General features: G+C 46.5%; 3 protein-coding genes across 12 annotated transcripts in view; 2 read left to right on the forward strand and 1 right to left on the reverse strand.

The window, feature by feature from the left end:
* The first annotated feature begins 418 nt into the window (after nucleotides 1-418).
* HSP90AA1 (heat shock protein 90 alpha family class A member 1) lies at nucleotides 419-7,760 on the forward strand. Of its 2 annotated transcripts, XM_040068503.2 has the most exons (11): nucleotides 419-618; nucleotides 2,349-2,507; nucleotides 2,602-2,968; nucleotides 3,444-3,577; nucleotides 4,026-4,334; nucleotides 4,890-5,055; nucleotides 5,321-5,511; nucleotides 5,640-5,787; nucleotides 6,133-6,401; nucleotides 6,528-6,861; nucleotides 7,013-7,760. In XM_040068503.2, exons 2-11 carry the CDS (start codon nucleotides 2,349-2,351, stop codon nucleotides 7,120-7,122), a joined length of 2,187 nt encoding a protein of 728 aa, XP_039924437.1. In that variant the 5' UTR covers nucleotides 419-618; the 3' UTR covers nucleotides 7,123-7,760. The 2 variants fall into 2 exon arrangements, with proteins under 2 accessions (XP_039924437.1, XP_039924436.1); XM_040068502.1 differs by lacking the exon at nucleotides 419-618 and having other exon boundaries at nucleotides 2,316-2,507.
* Nucleotides 7,761-10,040: 2,280 nt separating this feature from the next.
* On the forward strand, nucleotides 10,041-18,310 carry LOC120753903 (uncharacterized). Of its 9 annotated transcripts, none has more exons than XM_040066733.2 (7): nucleotides 10,041-10,143; nucleotides 10,738-10,882; nucleotides 11,139-11,304; nucleotides 12,294-12,364; nucleotides 13,013-13,066; nucleotides 14,597-14,656; nucleotides 14,864-18,310. In XM_040066733.2, the coding sequence occupies exons 3-7, from the start codon at nucleotides 11,241-11,243 to the stop codon at nucleotides 15,344-15,346; spliced, it is 732 nt and encodes a 243-aa protein (XP_039922667.1). In that variant the 5' UTR covers nucleotides 10,041-10,143; nucleotides 10,738-10,882; nucleotides 11,139-11,240; the 3' UTR covers nucleotides 15,347-18,310. The 9 variants fall into 9 exon arrangements, with proteins under 9 accessions (XP_039922667.1, XP_039922669.1, XP_039922668.1 ...); XM_040066735.2 differs by having other exon boundaries at nucleotides 13,016-13,066; XM_040066734.2 differs by having other exon boundaries at nucleotides 12,297-12,364.
* Nucleotides 18,301-21,428, reverse strand: part of DYNC1H1 (dynein cytoplasmic 1 heavy chain 1) — a 45,059-nt gene continuing 41,931 nt past the window's right edge. Inside the window, exons 74-78 of the mRNA XM_040066731.2 lie at nucleotides 21,065-21,218; nucleotides 20,104-20,246; nucleotides 19,558-19,726; nucleotides 19,096-19,223; nucleotides 18,301-18,681 (exon numbers count right to left, since the gene is read on the reverse strand). Coding sequence (XP_039922665.1) covers nucleotides 18,553-18,681; nucleotides 19,096-19,223; nucleotides 19,558-19,726; nucleotides 20,104-20,246; nucleotides 21,065-21,218 — 723 coding nt within the window. The 3' untranslated portion in view covers nucleotides 18,301-18,552. The remainder of the gene's footprint in view (nucleotides 18,682-19,095; nucleotides 19,224-19,557; nucleotides 19,727-20,103; nucleotides 20,247-21,064; nucleotides 21,219-21,428) is intronic.

The raw sequence follows: 21,428 nt of genomic DNA on the forward strand, positions 1-21,428 counted from the left end.
TTCCCGGCAGGAGGCGGGGGGCGGGGCACCCCGAGTTTTCCAGGCCGTTCCCTGCCGCTCCGCGGGGGCAGGATGAAGGAGGATTTTGGGGGGGGGGTGGGGAACAGAGACCTCGGCCCCGCCCCCTTCTAGGACGTTCGGAGAGGAGCTCGGCGGCGAATGACGTCATCCGGCTCGCGCAACCGCTCCGGACCCCGCCCCTTCATCGCCGCCCCGCGCGGCCCCGCGCATGCGCCCGCCTCTTTCCTGCTTCCCCCCTCCCCCCGGAATACCGGCCGAGCCAATCGCTGGGGGCGCAGCGGGGCCGGGCGGGGGCAGCGCGCGCGCTCGCGCCCATTCAGCCGGCGGCCCCGCGGCGCCTGTCGCGGACGCCTGCGATTGGCTGCGAGCGGCACGGCCCCGCCCCTCGGCCGGCTTGTTCCGCCCCCGCCTCGCGGCCCCCTCCCCGCGCCCCCCCGCGCCGGCGGTGAAGGTTCCCGATGGTTCTGGAAGGAGGCGGGTCCCGCCGTATATAAATCGGGCGGGCTGTCGGGAGCGCGCACTAGTGAGGCTATAGCGGAGCGTGAGAGCCGTGTCACAGCGTCAGCAAGTAGAGCAGCGCCCCTTCCCCTTGCCAAGGTGAGTGGTGGTAGCCGGCGGTGGATCGGCGCAGGGAGCGTTTCCGACCGGGTCCCGGGGCTCGGTGGCTAGGGGCGCGGGGCTCCTGTTTGGAGTTGCGCGGGGGCTGGGGTGTGCTGCAGGAACCGCGTGGCGCAGGTCGCGCTTCCCTCCGTGCTTCTTTAGATCCTGGGAAAGGTGATCGGGGCTTATAGTCTGGGTATGGCTGAAAGGGAGCTCGGTGTTCATGATTCTGAACCCAGTTTATTAAAATCATGTTCTTATAGAAATGGTGATGGAGGTCGGGAAACCGAGCAGCTCCTTGGGGGGGGTTCCGGTATCGCAGCGGAGCGGCGGCTGTAGGTGGCGGTCAGGGAAGGCTGATCTTGTCCCGGGGTGTAGCTGCAGCGCCGCCTCCGCCTCGCAGCGCCCTCGGCAGGGCTATGAGGGGCTGACCCGAGCACGCCTCGGTGCGGAGGTATCGGGCGGCTGGAGAGATTCGCTCTCAATGAATGGGCACCCAGCCATGAGTGCAAGATGGAGGAGCTGCGGTGAGGGGGAGCGCCGGACCGGAAAGCGGCGGGGGCGAGAGGGGGGAGAGGAGTTGGGAGTTGGAGAAAAGGAGCGGCGGCTGTGGGGGAAGAAATAGGTGGCAGAGGAAGAAGGAACGGAGTACTGTGGGGAGAAAGAGCGGGGGCCAGAGGAAAGAGCGGAGTGCCAGGAGGGAAGGGAGCGAGGGGCAGAGGGGGGGGAAAGAGCGGGGGCGGCAGAAAGGAAGGAGCGGGAGACAAGCGGAATGTAGAAAGGAAAGAAAGGGGGATGGGGGGAGAAAGAGCGGCGGGAAGGAGCGGGGGCAAGGAGGTGAGGCCGGGAGCGGGCTCGGGGGCTGCTGGCGCCGCAGCGCTTTGGGGATGGGGGGGGATGCGCGGGCGGGAGGCGGGGCGGGGGAGGGGGGGGCAGGGAAGGCTCTGGCAGTTTCTAGAAGGTCCCGCGGTTCCGGCGGGCGCCGCCAGGGGGCGCTGCAGCGCGGCGCGCGCTCGGGGGCGCGGTCCGGGCGCGGGCGGGGGGAGCCGGGGCCGCCCCGCGGCGGTGGCCGGGCCTGCGCCTGCGGCGCTGCGCTCCTGCCCTCGGGTCCGTAACCTGTAAAGCGCGGCTGGGGTCGGACACAGCCCTTCCGGGCCAAATCCGCCGCCCCCGAGGTTTGGCTCCCGCAGGGGGAGCAAACGGGTAGCAGGGTACCCGCTGAAGGGCGGCTGTTCTGTCAACGTAAATGTTTGTCCAAAGAAAGGAGTCCGGCTGAGGAGTGTTGGTGCATGAGTAGGGGTTGTGCATAGCGTTTTTTTTGTTGGAGGTGATAGCTGCGTATGCAAATAAGAGAAATAACCCAAATAAAGATTACAAGTACTTTTCATGAAAATGGAAAATAAAGGTCCCATATCAATCCGTAAATTAAGGGAGGAGAGGGGAAAAGTCTTGTCTTGCCCTTGGTACTGCAAGGTAAAGTGAGTGTAAAGCATGCCTGGAGTTAAAGTCCTGTCATGTATTTTCTGCACTCATTAAAATTTTTGAATGGGGTTACTGGCTGGAAATAAGATCTGGGTAGGGCTTTTTTATGTGCGTGTGTTCGTCTGGTGCTGAAGCCACGTGGTTAAAAAACTTGGTCTCAGAATGCTGTTGTCACTGCCTGCAGGGAGAATATGTTAGCCAAGCTGTTCCGGATGGAATTTCAACTTCTCCCCCTTCCTTCACAGATGCCGGAAGCTGTGCAAACTCAGGACCAACCAATGGAGGAGGAGGTGGAGACTTTCGCCTTTCAGGCTGAGATTGCTCAGTTGATGTCTCTGATCATCAACACTTTCTACTCCAATAAGGAAATCTTTCTCCGTGAGCTGATCTCCAATTCCTCAGATGTAAGTATCAAAATTAGTTTGGTTAATTCTGACAATTTCTGAAAATTTTCAGGACTAGTTAGGGAATGTTAAAGCCTGTCTCTTCCTTTTATAGGCTCTGGATAAGATAAGGTATGAAAGCTTGACTGACCCAAGCAAGCTGGATTCTGGAAAAGAGCTGAAAATAAACCTGATTCCAAACAAGCATGATCGCACCCTAACCATTGTTGATACTGGCATCGGGATGACCAAAGCTGACCTGGTCAACAACCTTGGTACCATTGCCAAGTCTGGCACCAAGGCTTTCATGGAAGCCCTGCAGGCAGGGGCCGATATCTCCATGATTGGTCAGTTTGGTGTTGGCTTCTATTCTGCCTACCTGGTGGCTGAGAAGGTGACAGTGATCACCAAGCACAACGATGATGAGCAGTACGCTTGGGAGTCCTCAGCTGGAGGCTCCTTCACTGTGAGACTGGATAATGGTGAGTACTCAGTGTTCCTGCCCAGTGATGCCTTTTCAAGATGTTTAGCAGTGATACAGAGTCTGCCTTGGAGAAGAAACAAGATAAAATGAATTAACACAAGTGTCACATCAGACATAGGTCCAGGTCGTATCTTGCTGTTTCAGTTGGCAGAATTTGATACATATGGAATGCCCGGGTAAATGGTGCATAAAGCTTTCAGAGTTCATATGTGCAAAAATATTTGTGAGATTTCAACAACTCTGTATGCAGAGTGTTTAAAGACTGAACAGAGTCGTAAACATTTTCTGAGTTTGTTTGAAATACATGCAGAGTACAGTAAACTTGAGAAAGTGTAACATAGGCTTTTTTTATGGACAGAAGCTTCATTTTCCTACTGGTGGAAAAAATGGCTGATAGAGCAGTGTGTTTTTAAAGAGCTAATCACCAGGTCTGCCCTGATGCAGCAAAGTAAAACATGTCAACTCCATTCTAGGTGAACCTCTGGGCCGTGGAACAAAAGTCATCCTGCATCTTAAAGAGGATCAGACTGAATACCTGGAAGAGCGGCGAATCAAGGAAATTGTGAAGAAGCATTCTCAGTTCATTGGCTACCCAATTACACTCTTTGTACGTACCTTACTTGAAATGCTAAACAAGTATTGCTACTTTCACATGTGAGAGTTCATGTAAGAAGGAGCAGTCAGTCTTCATTTGGTTGGTTTCAGTTCTTTCAGGTGTTACATGGAGGATGCTCTGGGGAAGTGTAGTTCTCTTACTTAAAATCATTTTTCACAGGATTAAATTAAAAAGATGTTTTCCAAACAAATAGTGTCTGTTTCCAAACCGTTAACTAATGTAGGTGTATTGTTACGAGTCATTCAGTGTAATGAAACTGAATAGTAAGAACTTGGCTCATAGCATGTGGAAATTCCACCACTTGTGTCAGGACCCAGAACGTGAGCTTGACACCATGTTCGTGAAGTTTACTGACTTTGTGAGGCTGCAGGGTACGGTACCTTGGAGCTCTTACTTAATGTATGGTTCTTGCAGTTCATGTACTGGTGCTGTTTTGTAGGTGGAGAAGGAGCGTGATAAGGAGGTGAGTGATGATGAGGCTGAGGAAAAGGAAGAGGAAAAAGAAGATAAGGAGGAAAAGACAGAAGATAAACCAGAGATTGAGGATGTTGGTTCTGATGAAGAAGAAGAGAAGAAGGATGGAGATAAGAAGAAAAAGAAGAAGATTAAGGAGAAGTACATTGATCAGGAAGAGCTCAACAAGACCAAGCCCATTTGGACCAGGAACCCAGATGACATCACCAATGAGGAATATGGAGAATTCTACAAGAGTCTGACTAATGACTGGGAAGACCACCTGGCTGTCAAAGTAAGTTCTTCCCTGGACACACAACTACAGTTGTTGAATGTGTAGATACATGAACTATAACATGCAGCATGGAAGCTAGAAGGTTGTTTAGCCTTTCTGAACTGTGATCCATTGTGCATTGGTGTTCATAATCTGGATCAAGGTCAGGAAGTGCAGATGTCTTCCCAGTTCATAGTTTAGTTACCTTGTCTAATTAAATTTAAAACTAGGTGGCACATAAATATAAAAATGGATTAGATTTGTAATCGGTCATTGAAAAGGTTTTGTGCCTTTAGTTTGATGGTGGGAAGTGCTATAAGAATACATTTGCTTCCTAAATCTCAGTATGCTGTATAAGGAGCCGAATGTGTTCTGAATTGGTCTGCTGACCTCATAACTTAACACTAATTCAGTGTCTGTCTCAGGAGAGTGCTTGTTCCTGACCAGTGTCTCAACTGCTCTGTTAATCTGATCTCTGATGGTTGCAGTTTGTGTTCTGTATTTAAAGAACTGCTAAGTGATTATCACAGTGGAACCGTGCAAATGGACTCAAACAATCATCTTGCTTTCTCACAGCACTTCTCTGTGGAGGGGCAGCTGGAATTCAGGGCTCTGCTGTTTGTCCCACGGCGTGCACCCTTTGACCTGTTTGAAAACAGGAAGAAGAAGAACAATATCAAACTGTATGTGCGCAGAGTTTTCATCATGGACAACTGTGAGGAACTGATCCCTGAATATCTGAGTGAGTATAATTCTGGGGAAAGTGTTCCCTAAACAGTTACAACTACTTAGCTGTTCTGTAGCTTGATTTTGTATGTAAAGAAATTTGGAAGGGGGATGATTTTAGTGCTAAAGAGTTGTTGAGCAGTTAAAAGTACTGTTTAGTTCATGTTTGCTGGAGTTCTACAGAAACAAATCCATAACTTCTAATGGGCAGAGCCACCTGTAGGTAGAGTGACTGGTAATACTTGTTTGAGACTAACAGAGGTAATTCTGTCGTTTTGCAGATTTCATGAGGGGTGTGGTAGACTCTGAGGATTTACCTCTGAATATTTCTCGTGAGATGCTGCAGCAAAGCAAGATCCTGAAAGTGATCCGGAAGAACTTGGTGAAGAAATGTTTGGAACTTTTCACTGAGCTAGCTGAAGACAAGGAGAACTACAAGAAGTTCTATGAGCAGTTCTCCAAGAACATCAAGGTTTGTAGTCTTTCTGCTGAGCAGTGCTAATACTTGCAGTTGCAGCAGGTTGTTGCAGCTACTAAAGTGCCACAGTTGAATATTTACCTGAAGGAATCACTTAGTGATTTTTCTTCCTACTTTTGTAGCTTGGCATCCACGAGGACTCGCAGAACCGCAAGAAGCTCTCAGAATTGCTGAGGTACTACACATCTGCATCTGGTGATGAAATGGTTTCTCTGAAGGATTACTGCACTCGCATGAAGGAAAACCAGAAACATGTCTACTACATTACTGGTGAGTGGGGAACTGAAATGGCCCAAAATGCCCACACTGTATGTAGGTTTACGTAAGCCTTCAGAGGGGGATTCATAAATGCTGTTATAGGGTTCCTTTGCTTGGCAGGAATGGGAAGGGTGTTTTTAAATGAGATAAAGGAAATGCAGATTTGCTTCCAAATCAGTTAAGAGTATTGGATGCTGGAGTGTCAGTTTTAACAGTTGGAGTGTCTTTGTGCTGTCAGTGCCCCTTTTGCTTTTCCTGTGGTGGGGACATGAAGCACCAAAGCTCTGCACAGGCTGTGCAGAAACCAAACAAGCTGCTGTTAGTGCTGAGGCTCATCTGTGGCATTGTTTGTCGCAGGTGAAACAAAGGATCAGGTGGCCAACTCTGCTTTCGTGGAGCGTCTTCGCAAACATGGGCTGGAAGTGATCTACATGATTGAGCCTATTGATGAATACTGTGTGCAGCAGCTGAAGGAATTCGAAGGCAAGACCCTGGTTTCTGTAACAAAGGAGGGTTTGGAGCTTCCAGAAGATGAGGAAGAGAAAAAGAAACAGGAGGAGAAGAAAGCAAAGTTTGAAAATCTTTGCAAGATAATGAAAGATATCCTTGAAAAGAAAGTAGAAAAGGTAAAAGTGTAGTACTCGGCTAACCTGTGTGTAAAAGTGCATTTCAAAATGAATTTAGGGTAAACGAGTTGTACTTGTTGAAATGCTTGAATTGCAAACCTGTGCTTTGTGTATTGCCCTCTGCAGGTTGTTGTGTCCAATCGTTTAGTCACTTCTCCATGCTGCATTGTAACAAGTACGTACGGCTGGACTGCCAACATGGAGAGGATCATGAAAGCGCAGGCCTTAAGGGACAACTCCACAATGGGATACATGGCAGCAAAGAAACACCTGGAGATTAATCCTGATCATTCCATCATTGAAACACTGAGACAGAAAGCAGAGGCTGATAAGAATGACAAGTCTGTGAAGGATCTTGTCATCTTGCTGTATGAGACAGCGCTGCTGTCCTCTGGCTTCAGCTTGGAAGACCCTCAGACACACGCCAACCGCATCTATAGGATGATCAAACTTGGGCTGGGTAAGTTCCCAGATCTGTCATGCCTCCCGTGAACTCAGGGTCTGTTGTCTTGGTGCTGCTTGGTAGTGTGGAAAATGAACCCCTTGGGTGCTGGAGAGATGGAAGGTTTGAGTTGACCTGTCAGCATTAATGGGGTGTCTTTCCTGCACAGGCATTGATGAGGATGACACTGCTGCAGAAGAAGCCAGTCCAGCAGTCACTGAGGAGATGCCACCTCTCGAAGGAGATGATGACACATCACGCATGGAGGAGGTGGATTAAACCAGTTTACAGGAACTCATGAATGTTTCCTTGGCTAATACGAATAAGTTATATTTTGTATATTATGAATGTTACCTGCCAAAAAAAAAAATCTTGACACTTTGTCTGCATTCCCTCTTTATATTTATTTTCAAAGATGTTATACCTTTATTTTTGTTACATTGCTTTTTCAGCTGATGTGAGATACAAATGCCATTGAGGGAATATTTTTCTTTAACACTGTACAACCCTAAACAGGCAAGTAAGGAGTAGTTATTTTTGTCTGTATTAGCTGGTTGCAGGTGGCAGGGTTTTTGACTTATTCTTAATTGCCAGAAATGTGGGAAGAAGTAACGAAGATGGGAAGACATCAGGGTGTTCAAGTTTGCTTAGTGTTCCACAGCTCTTCAACTCTTAAGTGTCTAACATACCGTACCTAGTAACTAGGTATCTAGGAGAGCTGAATCTTTTGGGGAAGCTTTAATCCTTCTGCTCCTAACAAGGTCTTGATGTTTAAAGTTGTTTTTTATACTGTTCAAGGATTCTGGATTGCACTCTACCATAGAATAGAATCCACTGTAAATCTCTATTGTGACTTATGCAACTCTGCATGTACAGTTCAAACCTAGAACTGTAAGAATAAAAGTGTTAAGAATTGAGCTGTGTCACTGACTTCTTTGTTCACATTGAAATAAAATTGTTCTGCCCATGTGAGTTGCTGCTTTGGCTCCTGAGCTCCAGCTGCTGTTGTGGTCTGTAATTAACAGGATCTGCTTCATGATCCCAGACCAGTGGCACACCAGAGCAAGAAGGGTCTCTGGAAGAGTGATTTGCTCCCAGTTAGGATATAATGCATGGGGATGGTTCAGTTAAGAAGTCTGGGTGAAGGGAGCTGTGACCCATTGTTGAATGGTGCTGCTGGGAGGTTTTACCTGAGCCGCATTGCCATTACACATCACACAGCTGCCAGGGAGCTGTGTTGTGAGTTCCTTGGCAGCTGCCTTGGAGTGGCAAAGAGAAATTATTGGTAAGCATCTCCCTCCAGCAGCAGTTGTGTGCCCTTTAGTTGACTTACAGCAGATTGTATTTGGTGTTCACAATGGCTTAGATTCAATGAGCTAATCTGTGAGGAGGAGGGGTTGAAGGGCAATTTCTGACCATCCTGTACCCATCTGTCCTCCATGATAGAGGAGCTCCCAATGTGAAATAATTCATATATATGATAATGCTGTGTTGGTGTTCTTTTTGTAGTAAGGTGAAAGGGGAGAGTTTCTGGTCCAATTTCACAAGTACCTGAACGTGGTTTCCTGCAAGCTAATTCAAAGCGACTTGTACAAGTTGCGGCTTTGTACGGAGATCTTTGTCAAAGCAGCAGGGACAGGGCTGGGAGAAGCCAGTCCCTGTTTTGTGCTTGGGTTGGGGCAGTGGATATGCTGCAACCTGAGGAATTCAAGCTGGTGTTCGTCTCAGTTGACTACACTGAGGTGATTGCGTGGTTCCAGATCTGAATTCTTTTTCAAAGATGGGATGTGAAAATCAGTTACTTCAATGCTGATTACACGAGTGCTGAAGGTGGAATGTGTGTAACAAGTGGGGCATTTGTCTTTCACACATCACATTCTGTATCATGACATGAAATGTTCCAAATAATTTCAAATTAATGGTTACCTCATAGAAGTCTGCATAAGAGGCTGGTACCTGCATGTCAGTGAAAAGCATTGTCAAACCAAGGACATAATTTCCTCGTACAGCGAGGCAGGAGCTGTGGTTTCCCCGCAGCCCTGCCTGGGGACTGAGATGTGCTTTGAATTCAAGTGTCCCTGTGCCTCGGCAGGAGCTGTTTGTTCCATCACCACCCCTCAGTGATGGATGTACTGCTGCTGTGAAAACAAACATGGCATGTGCAGAAAGGGAGTTACAGTTTCTAATGTGTGCACAGTATTTGGTTTGTATTCAGTTTGGTGTGTGGGTGACAAGCAATGATCAGGAGGAAAAGGCTTCCTTCTGTGATGTTTAGTGTTGGAAGTTACCAGGAGGGCTGATTTCAGTGAGCTTTAAGTTACTGTTTCAAGACCTCAGTGTCAAAAAATTGATTCAATAGTGTATCGAAGCTAAGGGAGATTGAAAGGTATGTGTGACTTGTGATTAAAATCTGTTTTACAAGATCTTCCATAATGTGTAAAAAAAAAGTGAAAATACCATCATAAACACTGGGATTTAAAATTTACAGTGGCAATGCTAAAGACTTTTCCACTTGGTCAGGGATGGCACAAGTCTTAACCTCTCTTGAAAACTAGTTTATCTCTAAGAGAATAATTCAGGTGAAACTTACGGGCCATCTCAGGTATTTCTTGCCCTGAGAATGTGTCGGGTGTTTTTGAGTCATTCCCTGCATTACACTGAGCAGCCAGACCATAAGAAAGCCTGGACTCGAGGGAGCTCAGAGCTTGCTGGGGCTGGCACAAGTTCTGTGCAGGGCCGAGAGTGAGGCGGAGAGGCAGAGCGCTGAGCAGCGGGAGATGGTGGGAATGAGCCCTGCAGCGAGCGTTGCTGCGCCTCTCTGAGCCTCGGGCCACTCCCCGTTCACACTGCAGCCGCAGGGCTCAGCGATGGCGCCAGTGCGTGTGCTGGGAGGTGGAACCCGAGATCTCCCGTGGAATTCTCTTGTGTGACCCTAGCTGCTGCCTGGCCCTGCCCAGAAGGGCAAAGGGAGAGGTGCTGCGGGAGCCCTGGGCTGTGCTCGCCCATTTCATCTGCAGCCCCTGGCAGACCAGCTGATCCACGGAGCCCGGGCCTTGCTGCTAGCAGCTGCTGCCTGTAAGGAATCCACAGCTCATTTTGGGCAGGCTTTTGTGGGAGTAAGGACTCCCAGGCTGTGTCTGGGTGAAGCACGATGTTCATTTGTGCTCATTCAGCTCAGCTGGTGCTGCAGGCACTAACAGCCTCTGAGCTCCCGCTTCAGTGGTGGGAGGTGTTGTGGGGTGTTGAGTGAGGCTCTTGGTTGCCGTGTTTTGAAAATGCTGGAGATTCTGAAGAGAGGGGGTAATAATCATCGTGTGGGTTTAGTCTGGGTAGAGAAAGTAAGGCGATGAAAAGACGTGTCTGGGAAGAGAAGAGGTGTAAGCAGCAGGGTCTAGCTCAGCTGGAGGCAGAAGTGGGGTGAAGGCTTGTGGGCTGCTCCTGGTACAGCTGCTGTCACTGTCACCCCCACTGGGACTTGTTCCTGGTGCCATTTTGGAGCAACAACCCGCTGCTGGCTTTAGAATAAGATGTTTGTTTTGCTGAGGTTTTCATACAGTAGTACCTTCTGCACTGTGCAGAAAGATGCCAGAAAGCCATCTAAGAAGGAGATAATGGGAAGAAAAGGAATTTGATTTGGAAAAAAAAAGTAAAGATAGTTCCTCATTTCCTATAAAAAGAACAAGAAGAAAGGGAATGGAGATGTGGCTTTTAAAGGGTCAAATCAGATCTACTTTGTGAAAAATAGACCTGATCCATAGTTCTCCAATAACTCTGAAAAAAAACCCCTGTGCCTGGTATTTAAAAACAATAAAATTGCTGTGCTGGATTGTAAGTGATTAAGAAGGATGGTCAGAAAGCTTTGTGTGTCCAGCTGCAACTGTCCCTCTGCTGCAGGGGAGATCATCTGCTCCAGGAAATCCCAGGAAGAAACATCTCTGATCGCCTTGCTGCCTCCGGAGGGAAGAGGGGGGATCCCCTCGACTGATGACTGCCAGTGTGAGGGTCCTGTGAGGGAAACGGGGCTCCAGAAAATCAGCTGGTGAGAGCAGAAGGGAAGTGTCACATCTTTGCCAACCAGGCGAGCTGGATGTGTGTGCTTTTAAATGTGTATATATATATATATGTAATATATGTGTATTTTATATGCACACTTGGGAAATGTAGCGGCTAAAGGCGTGCAGGCCCCACGTGGCGCTGCTGCAGAGGAGCCGTGCAGCGGCACAAGTGGCTTTCTTTCATGGGAGGTTTCACTCAGGGAGTTTTCTCGCTCCATTCCCTCTTTCTTGGAGGAGCAGCTGCCCAGGTGGAGGAGGTTGAGCGGGACCTGCGTGAGGGTGGAGGCGCTGGCGGCCGGGCCCAGCACATAAAGCTGGAGAGGCGGGAGGGGCTGGGCCGGGATGGCCTCGGCTGGGAAGAGGCAGCGGCGGAGGAAGAGAAGAGAGCCCGGGCGGGCCATGGAGGGTATGGAAGGGAGGGAGCCCGGGCGGGCCGTGGAGGGTATGGAAGGGAGGGAGCCCGGGCGGGCCATGGAGGGTATGGAAGGGAGGGAGCCCGGGCGGGCCATGGAGGGTATGGAAGGGAGGGAACCCGGGAGGGCATGGAGGGTATGGAAGGGAGGGAGCCCGGGCGGGCCATGGAGGGTATGGAAGGGAGGGAACCCGGGAGGGCATGGAGGGTATGGAAGGGAGGGAACCTGGGAGGGCATGGAGGGTATGGAAGGGAGGGAGCCCGGGAGGGCATGGAGGGTATGGAAGGGAGGGAACCTGGGAGGGCATGGAGGGTATGGAAGGGAGGGAGCCTGGGCGGGCCATGGAGGGTATGGAAGGGAGGGAACCCGGGTGGGCCATGGAGGGTATGGAAGGGAGGGAGCCCGGGCGGGCCGTGGAGGGTATGGAAGGGAGGTAGCCCGGGCGGGCCATGGAGGGTATGGAAGGGAGGGAGCCCGGGCGGGCCATGGAGGGTATGGAAGGGAGGGAGCCCCTGACAGAGCCCTCCAGGTGGAGGGGGATGTGCGAGTGTACAGGGATTGAGTTTTGGGAGTGGGGAACTGGAACAGAGGGCTGGCTTGTGGCACAGCTTTGCATTTATCCCTCTCTAGTCTGGTTGGGTATCTTGAACACAAATACTTCTTTAGGGATTCAGAAAACCTGTCGTGCCTAAAAGAAAAAAAAAAAAAAAATCCCACTATGGTTGGGTATAAGCTTCTTTAAAAAAAGTAATATTTTCCTAATCCTGCATGAAGGACCAATGAATGAAATCCTGTTGTGGTAGAAGACAGTGGCTGCTTCTTACTTAGTTTTGAACAAAAGCTGCCTTTGACTGAGAGCTTAACACAGGCTATGTGAAGGACTGATCAACTTTTCTAGCATAAGGGGAATAGCTGTGTCTGGGCGTTTTATCTCAGGGAAGGTTTTCTCTAATGTGCTCTCCTATTCCTCTACCTGTTTCAGTAGATGCTCAGGAAAAGGAGGATTCTGTTAAAGGCCCAGACTGCGTAGAAAGACTGGCACGAAAATACATGGTAATTTTTCTAATTGCTGCTTCTCTGCCTCCCTATTAAAATACAATTCAGAAAGTGTTTGTTGGTTTGCTCTTGGCCTGATGGTGCAGCTGTCTGGGCTGGAAAAGAGTGCATGAAGAACAGGTGTGGATCAGTTAATTTAAATGGGAGGGATGGAGGCAACTCCTCTACTTCTGTCCTACCCTCTGGGGATGCGGGGAGATGTTTATTTGTAAGTCTCTTTCTAAGCAAGAGCTTTAGAAAAAAGGAGGGTGTTTTGAGTCATTCATGTACAGTTACATTTATGAACTGAAGGGCCACCAAATGCAAAGAAACAAACAGAATCACAGTGGAAACTAAAAAATGTTTTGTAAAGTTACTCATGAGCCTTGAGTAAATATTCTTAGCAAGTGCAAGGCAGGTTCTGGACTGCTTCCCTTTGTGTTTTTGGGGTGAGGAGTGATAAGAGAGGTTTTTATTTTCCCCTTATGCCTCACTTGTACAACCCAACCAGCACAACTGTGGGATATTTGGAAAGACTAGCTGGTTTCAGATGGGGAAGCTTTGGAGAAACTCAGCACCTACAGCTGGTACTAGAACTTCAGCTTCAGCCTAAAGCTGCAGTAGCTTCTGCTTTGAGTGCCATTTCTTTCCCTTCCTCCTCTGCAGCAGAAGTGCACCGTGGAGTCAAGCACAGAGTCCGAGTCTGAATCCAGGGTGGAGGTAAGGACTGATTCTGAAGGGTTCTCATGGTGATGTGATTCCCTGATGTGTATCCAGCTCTTCCTTCAGCCTCAGTAGGGAGCAACCAAGGCATTTTGTGGGGTTGTTAATTTTGCAACTGGGAAAAAAATCCAGAGCATCTCCAAACCCAGTACTACTCTTTCCATCAGGCTCTTTCTTATAACTGTTACAAACTTTTAAAAAGTTGATTCTAGGGGGATGAGGCAGGACAGTGTTTTAAGCAGACAAATGCTAAGAAAGTGCTGACCTGGGCTGTTTCTGGATGTCAGCTTTCAGCAGCTGTGGTCCAGTGGGATTTCTACAGCTCTGGTTTAGAGGACTTCTACCTTCTGACTGTCCCTTTTGGAGGAGATTAAAAGCAGCTCTGTTGCTGTGGCAGTTAGTTATGGATATTGGTAACTTCTTGAATGTTGTTCTGTCAAACCTGTGTGTTCAGTGCTGATGAAAAAAAGACCTGATGCTGGAGTGGAGAACAAAATACTTAATTTGTAGGTAAAACTCTTTGGAATTAATGCTCACTGTTGGTCCATGTGAAACCCTGTGCTTTGTGACTTGGAGAAGCTGCCTGTCAGGAATCTGCCATCACTTCACCTTCCAGAATGGTCAGGGCAAGGCTGGAGTTGTCCATGTTCTCCTGGGGGAAACCAGGGTGGAAGTCCAGCTGTGTGATGGCTGGGTAGGGTGGATGAGGGGCTTGCATTGGTCCCAGCCTGAAGAAAGAGCTGGCTGCTCTCACAGAGGGTCATGAGGCAGGTCCCAGGCCAGGACTGGAGGATTTCTGTGCTCTTTGGAGAAGCAGAAGGGCTTTGTGGGGATGTCTCTGTTCTTGAAGCAGCACAAGACTACATGGTCACAAATGGGCTTTGATTTGAGCTCCGTTGATAAAGCCTTTGGTTTCCTGTTGAGCCCAGATTCCTGAGCCCTGCCTTGCCTCAGCTGTGCTCAGTTCTCCCCCTTCCCACTGGAAGCTGCAGTGTGTTTGTTCTCTGAGCACCTGCTGTGGATCCTTTTCCAGAACTTCCCCACCTTCCTTGCTGTTAACTTCTTTCCCTTTGTGAGACTTGGTACCTGAGGTTTGCTTTCCTAAAGGGAGTCTCCCTACATGGCTTTTATTTTTAAATTAATAGGCCCAGACTCTAAGAGCTATTTCAGGAATACAAATCATCCCCGTGTGAAAGAACAAAAAGGGACCTGAGTGGGAGGGAAACTGTCTAAATTGTATCCTGACTATTATTATTTAAGTGCTGTTTTGGTTTGTTTTCTGGTGGTATGTAATCACTCATTGTTCTCTTTAGTGCAATGCTTTAAGTGCACTATGACTTACCATAGCTCTATTTTAGGTTAACTTTACCAAACATTTAAAAGTTAGACTGAGACACGCTTTTTATTGTCTTTTAGCAAAGTGACAATCTGACTTCCTCTTCCCCAGGACTTCCACCTACTCTGTTTTTTTGTTTGGTAACTTACGGGAAAGTACCTTATAAACCTTTGTTAACGTCTCTTAAATAGGTTGTGCCTAGCCCACTTGCTGGAGGACTCAAGAAAGCAAAGGAATCCAGGGGACTACAAGTAGGTTTTGGGTATTACAGTTTTTTGTGTAGCATCCATAAACTAAAATAGAGGTAGGAGTGTGTGGAAAAACAGAAAAGCTTCCACAGTAAGTCTGTGACTTAGGTTGAAAGGGATTTTAAAGTCCATTGTATGCTGCATCTTGTTTGGTTTGTTTTTTTTTAAGGACAAACAATCATCCACCATGTTTAGAGATGTTTATTTTAGTTTTTAGATCCTTATGATGGTGATTCAGAAGACACATCTGTTCAAACTGACTGTGGTATAAAGGATGCACCATGGACAAACAGTGCCTCAAAAGCAATGCCTTTGGGGGATGTTGGTACTTCAGAAGATGAAGAATCCTTCCCTAATCCTCTGAATGCCAGTCAAGTTCAGGCAGTAAATGACTGTAGAGCAGCCCCAGAGCTTCCTGGCCTCCAGAAGGATCTGTTGCCATCACCTGAGCAGCCTCCAGCCACAGAAGCATTTATCCCCGCGGGGCTGACACCTGCCCATGCCTTACCGATGATTGTTAACCCTTCAGTCTCCATGGATCTGCCTGCAAACCTGGCTGAGGCTGCTCCACAGCCCCTGCTCGCAGCTCTCTGTGATGGCACAATGGCCGAGCAGCCCATCATTAAAAGAAAACAAGGGATTCCTGCTCCAGAGGATGCAAGTGAAAAAATAAAGAAATTCCGTGCAACTTAATCTAAGGGATGAATAAATCATTGGACACTGTTCTGAAGGATCATTCTGGCAGAGATTTATTTTGCAGAGTGTGTACCTGAGCTAAACAGGCTGCCTCAGGCCTGTTACAAGTGCACTGCACTGTACAGTAAGCTCTGAGATCCAGCTGAACAATGGACTCAAACAAGATGTGTGTCAATTCCAGTGTAAGTTAGCAAAGGTATATCCACAGCATGACAGACAAGCTGGGTGCCCACCTCCTGTGTGCAGTACCCGGAGGCAGCTGCTCAGTTTCAGTGTAATTTCACCAGCACTGCCAGGGGTTTAGCAAGGAGGGAAAGAAGAATGATCCCTTGGCTGCAGTTAGCTTTCCATAGCTACAGCTTGTCTGGTACCTGCTTCATGTGAGTTTGGCTCCCGCTGTGTCTGACCTCCCTCGGAGTGGTGAATGATTCAGGTTTGACTACCAGCAGCTGAACTGCATCACGCTGAACTGACTGCAACTGCTGGCAATCCAGCATTTATTTTATCCTTCAAAGGGGGAGAAATTGTCTCCTGGCTGTTACCACAGCTGCTCCTACCTCACTGGACCAATGTTTTGGGCAGTTTCTGTGTGCTGCCAGATCAGTTTACATTGTAATGTGCAATAGATTAGCTCAGGGCTTCTTAGTAAAAACAATCATTCAGGAGCTGCAGGAGCGGCGCCCACAGATGGGAAGCCAGTTAGGGAGCAAAAACTGTCTCTGGTTTCCTTCTCCTGTACGACAACTTCTTTAATCAGGTTTAGGATCTGGGTTAGTCCATTTGTGTGGGAGGGGAACTACTAACTATGAAAGTATAATGATGGCTTGAGAGATGTTAGTACCAGTAACTTGTGAAAGCATTTGTTTTGTACAATGGGCAGAGATTTTTAGTTTCCAGTTTCTTTCATAAGATGGAAAGCCACTTAAAATATTACTTAACTGCTAGCATTGCACCCTTCCACCTGTGTATTTATTTTATTAAAGCAACTTTTCTTTCATCCTTAGTCCTCCAGCTGGAAATGGTTTTTAATCAGCTTGGAACATATGTGGTCTAACAGTAAGTTTCAGAGGCCTTTGCCCAAAGACAGGAGCTGTTGTAGTTGCCCCTTCATGTCTCCAAAGACAAAGACTGCTCCAGTGAAAATGGAATTAAATTGAAAAAACTTCAAACAAACCAACAACCAACCACTTGCAGCTCTGGATTTGTGTGTACTGCAACTAGGCTACAGATCTCTCTGGAATGAAGACTTGAGAAAAGCTTAAGAATACAACACTGTCCCACAGCCAAGCCCCTCATTTTCAGTCCTGGCTATTAAGATACCTAGCTCTTGGCCTCATCAGCTAAATAAAACTGAATCCCCCTGACTTTCAAACTGCAGCCAAAAACTCTAAAGTGGATTTCAGTTAAAGCAGCTATTTCACACAGCATGGAAGAAACAAGACAGGAGAGAAGTAAATGGAAAGGTAAGCCCCATGGGACAGTATCATTGGAATGTGTTTATTCAGTAGGAGACTCCAGATGTGGATTAAATTGTGAACTGAAATTGCACCTTTTGTTAATTCAGGCCTAATGCAGAAGTTAACATAAAAAAGCTGAAGAGTTTGGGGAAGCTCAAGCTCTAGGGTCCTTGAGCCTATTGATCTCCCCATCAGCATTTGCCAATAGGTGGAGCTGGTTTAGGCAGAGTTTTAATAGTAGCTGTAAGTGGTAGCACAGCCCAGGCCTATGAGCAGTTGCTGAAAGGAAGGTCCATGTTCACTGGAGCTGCCAACAGCTCTGGTTTTAAGCTAATACTTCATACTGCAGCTGGTACCCAGAGCCTGCTGCTAGCACGAGCTGCTTTTTTCTGTACAATGTAATTGGAACAATGCTGGAGGCAGTGATACCAGTCCCAGACACACTCTGGTGCTGGAAAGCAAAGTCTCTCACTGAGGCTGAAACAAAGCAAAGGCATTACATTTACAGCTCATCTTGGATCATGATGTATGTAGTTCTCATCTCAGTTCCTCATGACTGGCTAAGAACTGCACAAAGATTACGTGGTTCACTGCTCTGGGATTCACACTTTGTAAGGTAACAAAATGAGCCAGGGCAGTTCAATCTCAGAGATTAATTTTGCAAAGCAATAAGGAGAGGGCAGACAGAAGAATTCTGATTTAATAAACAGCAAGCATTGACCAAAACAAGTATGTGAGGCAGGCTGAGATGGCAATTTTTCCTCCCAGCACAGGTGTGCCATAGAACTCCTTATCACAGAAAAATACTAGAGCTTATAAAAGTCACTGCTTTCATAGGAGCAATCACTGAAGGAAGGGGTTCCCAGGATTTCTGTTTTGAGATTGTGGGTACACAGCTTTCTAGTCTTCATATATGTCTTTGAACACTTAGCCACTTCAGAGAGGACACCTGTTCTGAGAGGATGGGCAGAAAGCCAACAAATTCAGGATCAGAAAAAGCAAGCAAATGCTCAAACCATTACAGCAACCTGAGCAATTAGCAGGAACTCTCATCTTCCCTAATTTAGTAACAGCTGGTCACATGTGAGAGTCTCAAATAATATTGTAACTCCTTGTGTAAGCATTTAATAGCCTCCTCTTGGGTTACTGAGACATGAATCTGGAGACATATTTCACCATAAAAGCATTTTGAGAAAGAGGAAGCTCTGTGATCAATGGAAAGTTTAGTTCAGGATGCTCCAGCTTCTCAATGTAGTGCAGCAGGTGACTTCAAGTATGACCCAGTCCATTGCAAATAATTAAGGCAAAGGCCTGAATTATCACAGCAGACAGCAGGCTTTGTGTCTTACTACACTACAGACTTACAAGATTCCTGTTACTGGACGTTAGCTTGAAGAGCAATTCATAGTTACTCTCTGGAAAGACCATAGGTACAGGTTTTCCAGGCCAAAAACCATCACTAAGAATTAGATTAACAGAAATAGACAGTCAAAATTTTTGCTATATATTTTATTTAATATAACATAATCCATCAAATATCACATCTACCAACAACCATCTAAAAAGCTCATTCAAATTTCCTTCAAAGAAATCTCTCTGGCCTATCAGCTTCCCAATGCACCATCCCCTTTCCAGCCAACCTGACACAAATCCCTCTGCTAACCTATCCTGATTACAGAAGTACAGGTGAGCACTACATAGAAGACTGACACTTACTATAGCATTAACCAGTGAAAACAAATTTGTTCACTCAGTGCAGAGAACAGCAACACCACGCTCATAGAAGCTGCGGGGATCTTCCTTGGTGGCTATTTCAAAGTCAACGGTGAAAATCAGATCAGCACGAGTAAAGTTCAGATAAACTGGCAAAGTAACCTGGGGAGAAACATGAATATAGGAGAGTTCTGTAAGACAGCTGAAGAGTGTCACAGGTTTCTGTAACAACTACATGGTACCAATGAGATGGGAATTTAGTCTCAGATAACTCAGTACCCAAAATATGAGAAAAAAACCCCCAAGGCTTAATAAATTCACAGATGCTGCTATAGGTATAAATTTGAGGTTTTGACTTGAACAGCATTTTTGGATGCCTCTCCTTTTTATCTATCTACAAAGGAAAGACATGGTCAACACTAGGTCTGTTTGCTGCTAGTCCTGAAATCAGATGCCAACTGACACCACAAGTAATTAGAGAACACCAATTTGATTTTTTGTGCCTGGTACAAGTATCCGTAAAGCCTCAGGAAAAAAAACTGCTAGGGATAACTAAATATTTTCATCAATACTTACAACATTTGCTTTTTTATCAGCATTTGTCTGCTTGATCCAGCGAAGCTGTGTAATGGGTAGGACAGTTGAAATAGCATTCGAAAGCGACAGCTTGTTGTTACTGCATGTAGCTCCCTGAAGCTTCAGGCCTGCAAATTGCAATACAGTTTAGAGTTCTGCAAGCTTTCATACATCCAAAGGCTGTCTCCTCTGCATCATTTAAGGGCTACGTCCACTAAATCAAAAGTATTTCATATTGCAAAATGAAGAGGTTGTAAGTGATACACTATGCAATACCACTTCAATATATACTGACCCCAGACTTAAGATTTATTAGCATTTTAAGTACTTCCCTAATAACTAACCTCAAACTAATCTGAAAATACTTTCAGGAAGTGTGTATTAACTTCTGCAACAACAGCATCTTTTCCATTTGACACAGCCCATTTAATACTAGAAGTTCCTTCCTTCAGCTAAGTTTACCTGTGACTCCAAAGCTGCAGGCATCCAGGACTGCGTTCTGGGTAGTTGTAACATTGACCTCAAGACAGAGTTCTTCAAGGGACCAACTGTTTGCTTGGGCAACATATTGTCTTGTAGCAGTAATATATGCCTCTGGTACAAACAGGCCACCCAGGCACACATGGATGTTCTATTTAAGGGGGAAAATATAGGGAAAAAAAATATTTCAGCTGTAGTATTAATTAATGACTATTATAAATACTTCTATTTACCCTTAAAATGTTCCTGCTACTACTGGAACACGGTGTAACTGCTAAGAAGCTTTTTGCTCTAAGGCTTTGTCTCCTGTTGTTCCACAGTACTAATGCTCCCTCTGATCTCTGTGCAGTTAGCCTGCTAAGCCTCATCACGCTGCAATCAGGAGATGCTCTGCAGCATATACAGACATCGCAGAGAACACTGACCCAAGCTCAGTCACTGAGGAGCTATTTAGAAGTCCCGATGTGAGGACTCCAGGAAGCAGCTCCACAGCTCCACCAATAACCCCAAGAAGTCAGCACAAGGTACCTTCAGTTCTTTTGCTCCACCAGATGCAGCTGCCTGGGAAATATTCTGGAGCTGTTTAATGCGCTCACTGAAGTCAGACACCCACTGGATAACGGTCATACCAGCTGGCACTGTGTAATGAGACCAGCTACGAGGCAAAATACCTACAAAGATGTGATTAGAATTAAGTTTTGCTCATATACACGTTGAAATTACACACTATATTGAAAGTCTAAAGACTTGACTGGAATATCAACCTCTATTTTATAAAGCTCTTCAGTGAGTGAAAGCACTTTCAAAGATTACAGAGCAAATGGCCTCCAGGTCTGCTCTGTATTTAAAATGCCACGCACTTACAGACACCCTTCAAGGGCAGCTGCAGTTACACACAGCAAGACCTAATCTTCAACTCTGCATGAAGGTTTGAGTTCTTTAGAAAAAACTGAGGAGGTCAATTATCCGTGTTTCAGAAAATGCTTTTGTTCAAATCACCATGTATTACAACATGGTGTTGTAATGTCTGTGAAAATTCCGTATGTATGTACAATCTTTAAACAGAAATTGAGAGAACTTGAATATTTTCAGAAGATTTTATAGAATCAATACTACTCATTTGGTGTATAAATAACTTTCTTATGTCCCAAGTCAGAAACTGAGAGAATTTAGTAATATTTCAGCCTAGAAATTAAGCTGCTAATAATACAAATTGTACAAAAAAGCCTAATAATATTATTATTAAAGCCTAACTATTATATTATTATAGCCTAATTTTATTAGGCTATTATCAACCTCAACTGGAAGTCTCATGCCAAACCAAAGGGAATTTTATGCTCAACTTAAACTATTACTTGTGTCAAATGGCAAAGTCTGTCCACATTTTTCTACCATTTTTGTTGTTTTTTTAAAGCTGCTGACCACAGCAGCCTGTTACAGAGTGCAAGAAGCAAAGAGCCCCGGGAGAGGCTAATTTGAATTCCCATACCTTTCACCAGCTCATTTATCAGTGTACGCAAATAGTTGGTTTGTTTCTTCTTCCCTTCACACACTTGAACCACATCTGCCAGGTCCTGACGAACATCCTGGAGCAGCTTAGCTCCCATTTTCACCTCTCTCTCAAAGAACCGGAACAAAGGATCCTGATGGTCAAAACATTCAAAGTTGCAGATCAAAGCTCTTGCTGGAAAACTGCTATGAAAGACAACGCTCAAATTCTGGGTGGGCAGAGCAGTGACACTGTGACTACAAGTAGCGAACACAAAGATGCAGCCTGTGGTGCAGAAAGTGGTCGCAGAAACTGTTTTACAACTGTTTCTCACCCTTGGAGAAGCACGGAAGTAGAATTCACA

The sequence above is a fragment of the Hirundo rustica genome, chromosome 6 (genome assembly GCF_015227805.2).
Source record: "Hirundo rustica isolate bHirRus1 chromosome 6, bHirRus1.pri.v3, whole genome shotgun sequence".
In the NCBI taxonomy this organism is placed as follows: Eukaryota; Metazoa; Chordata; class Aves; order Passeriformes; family Hirundinidae; genus Hirundo; species Hirundo rustica.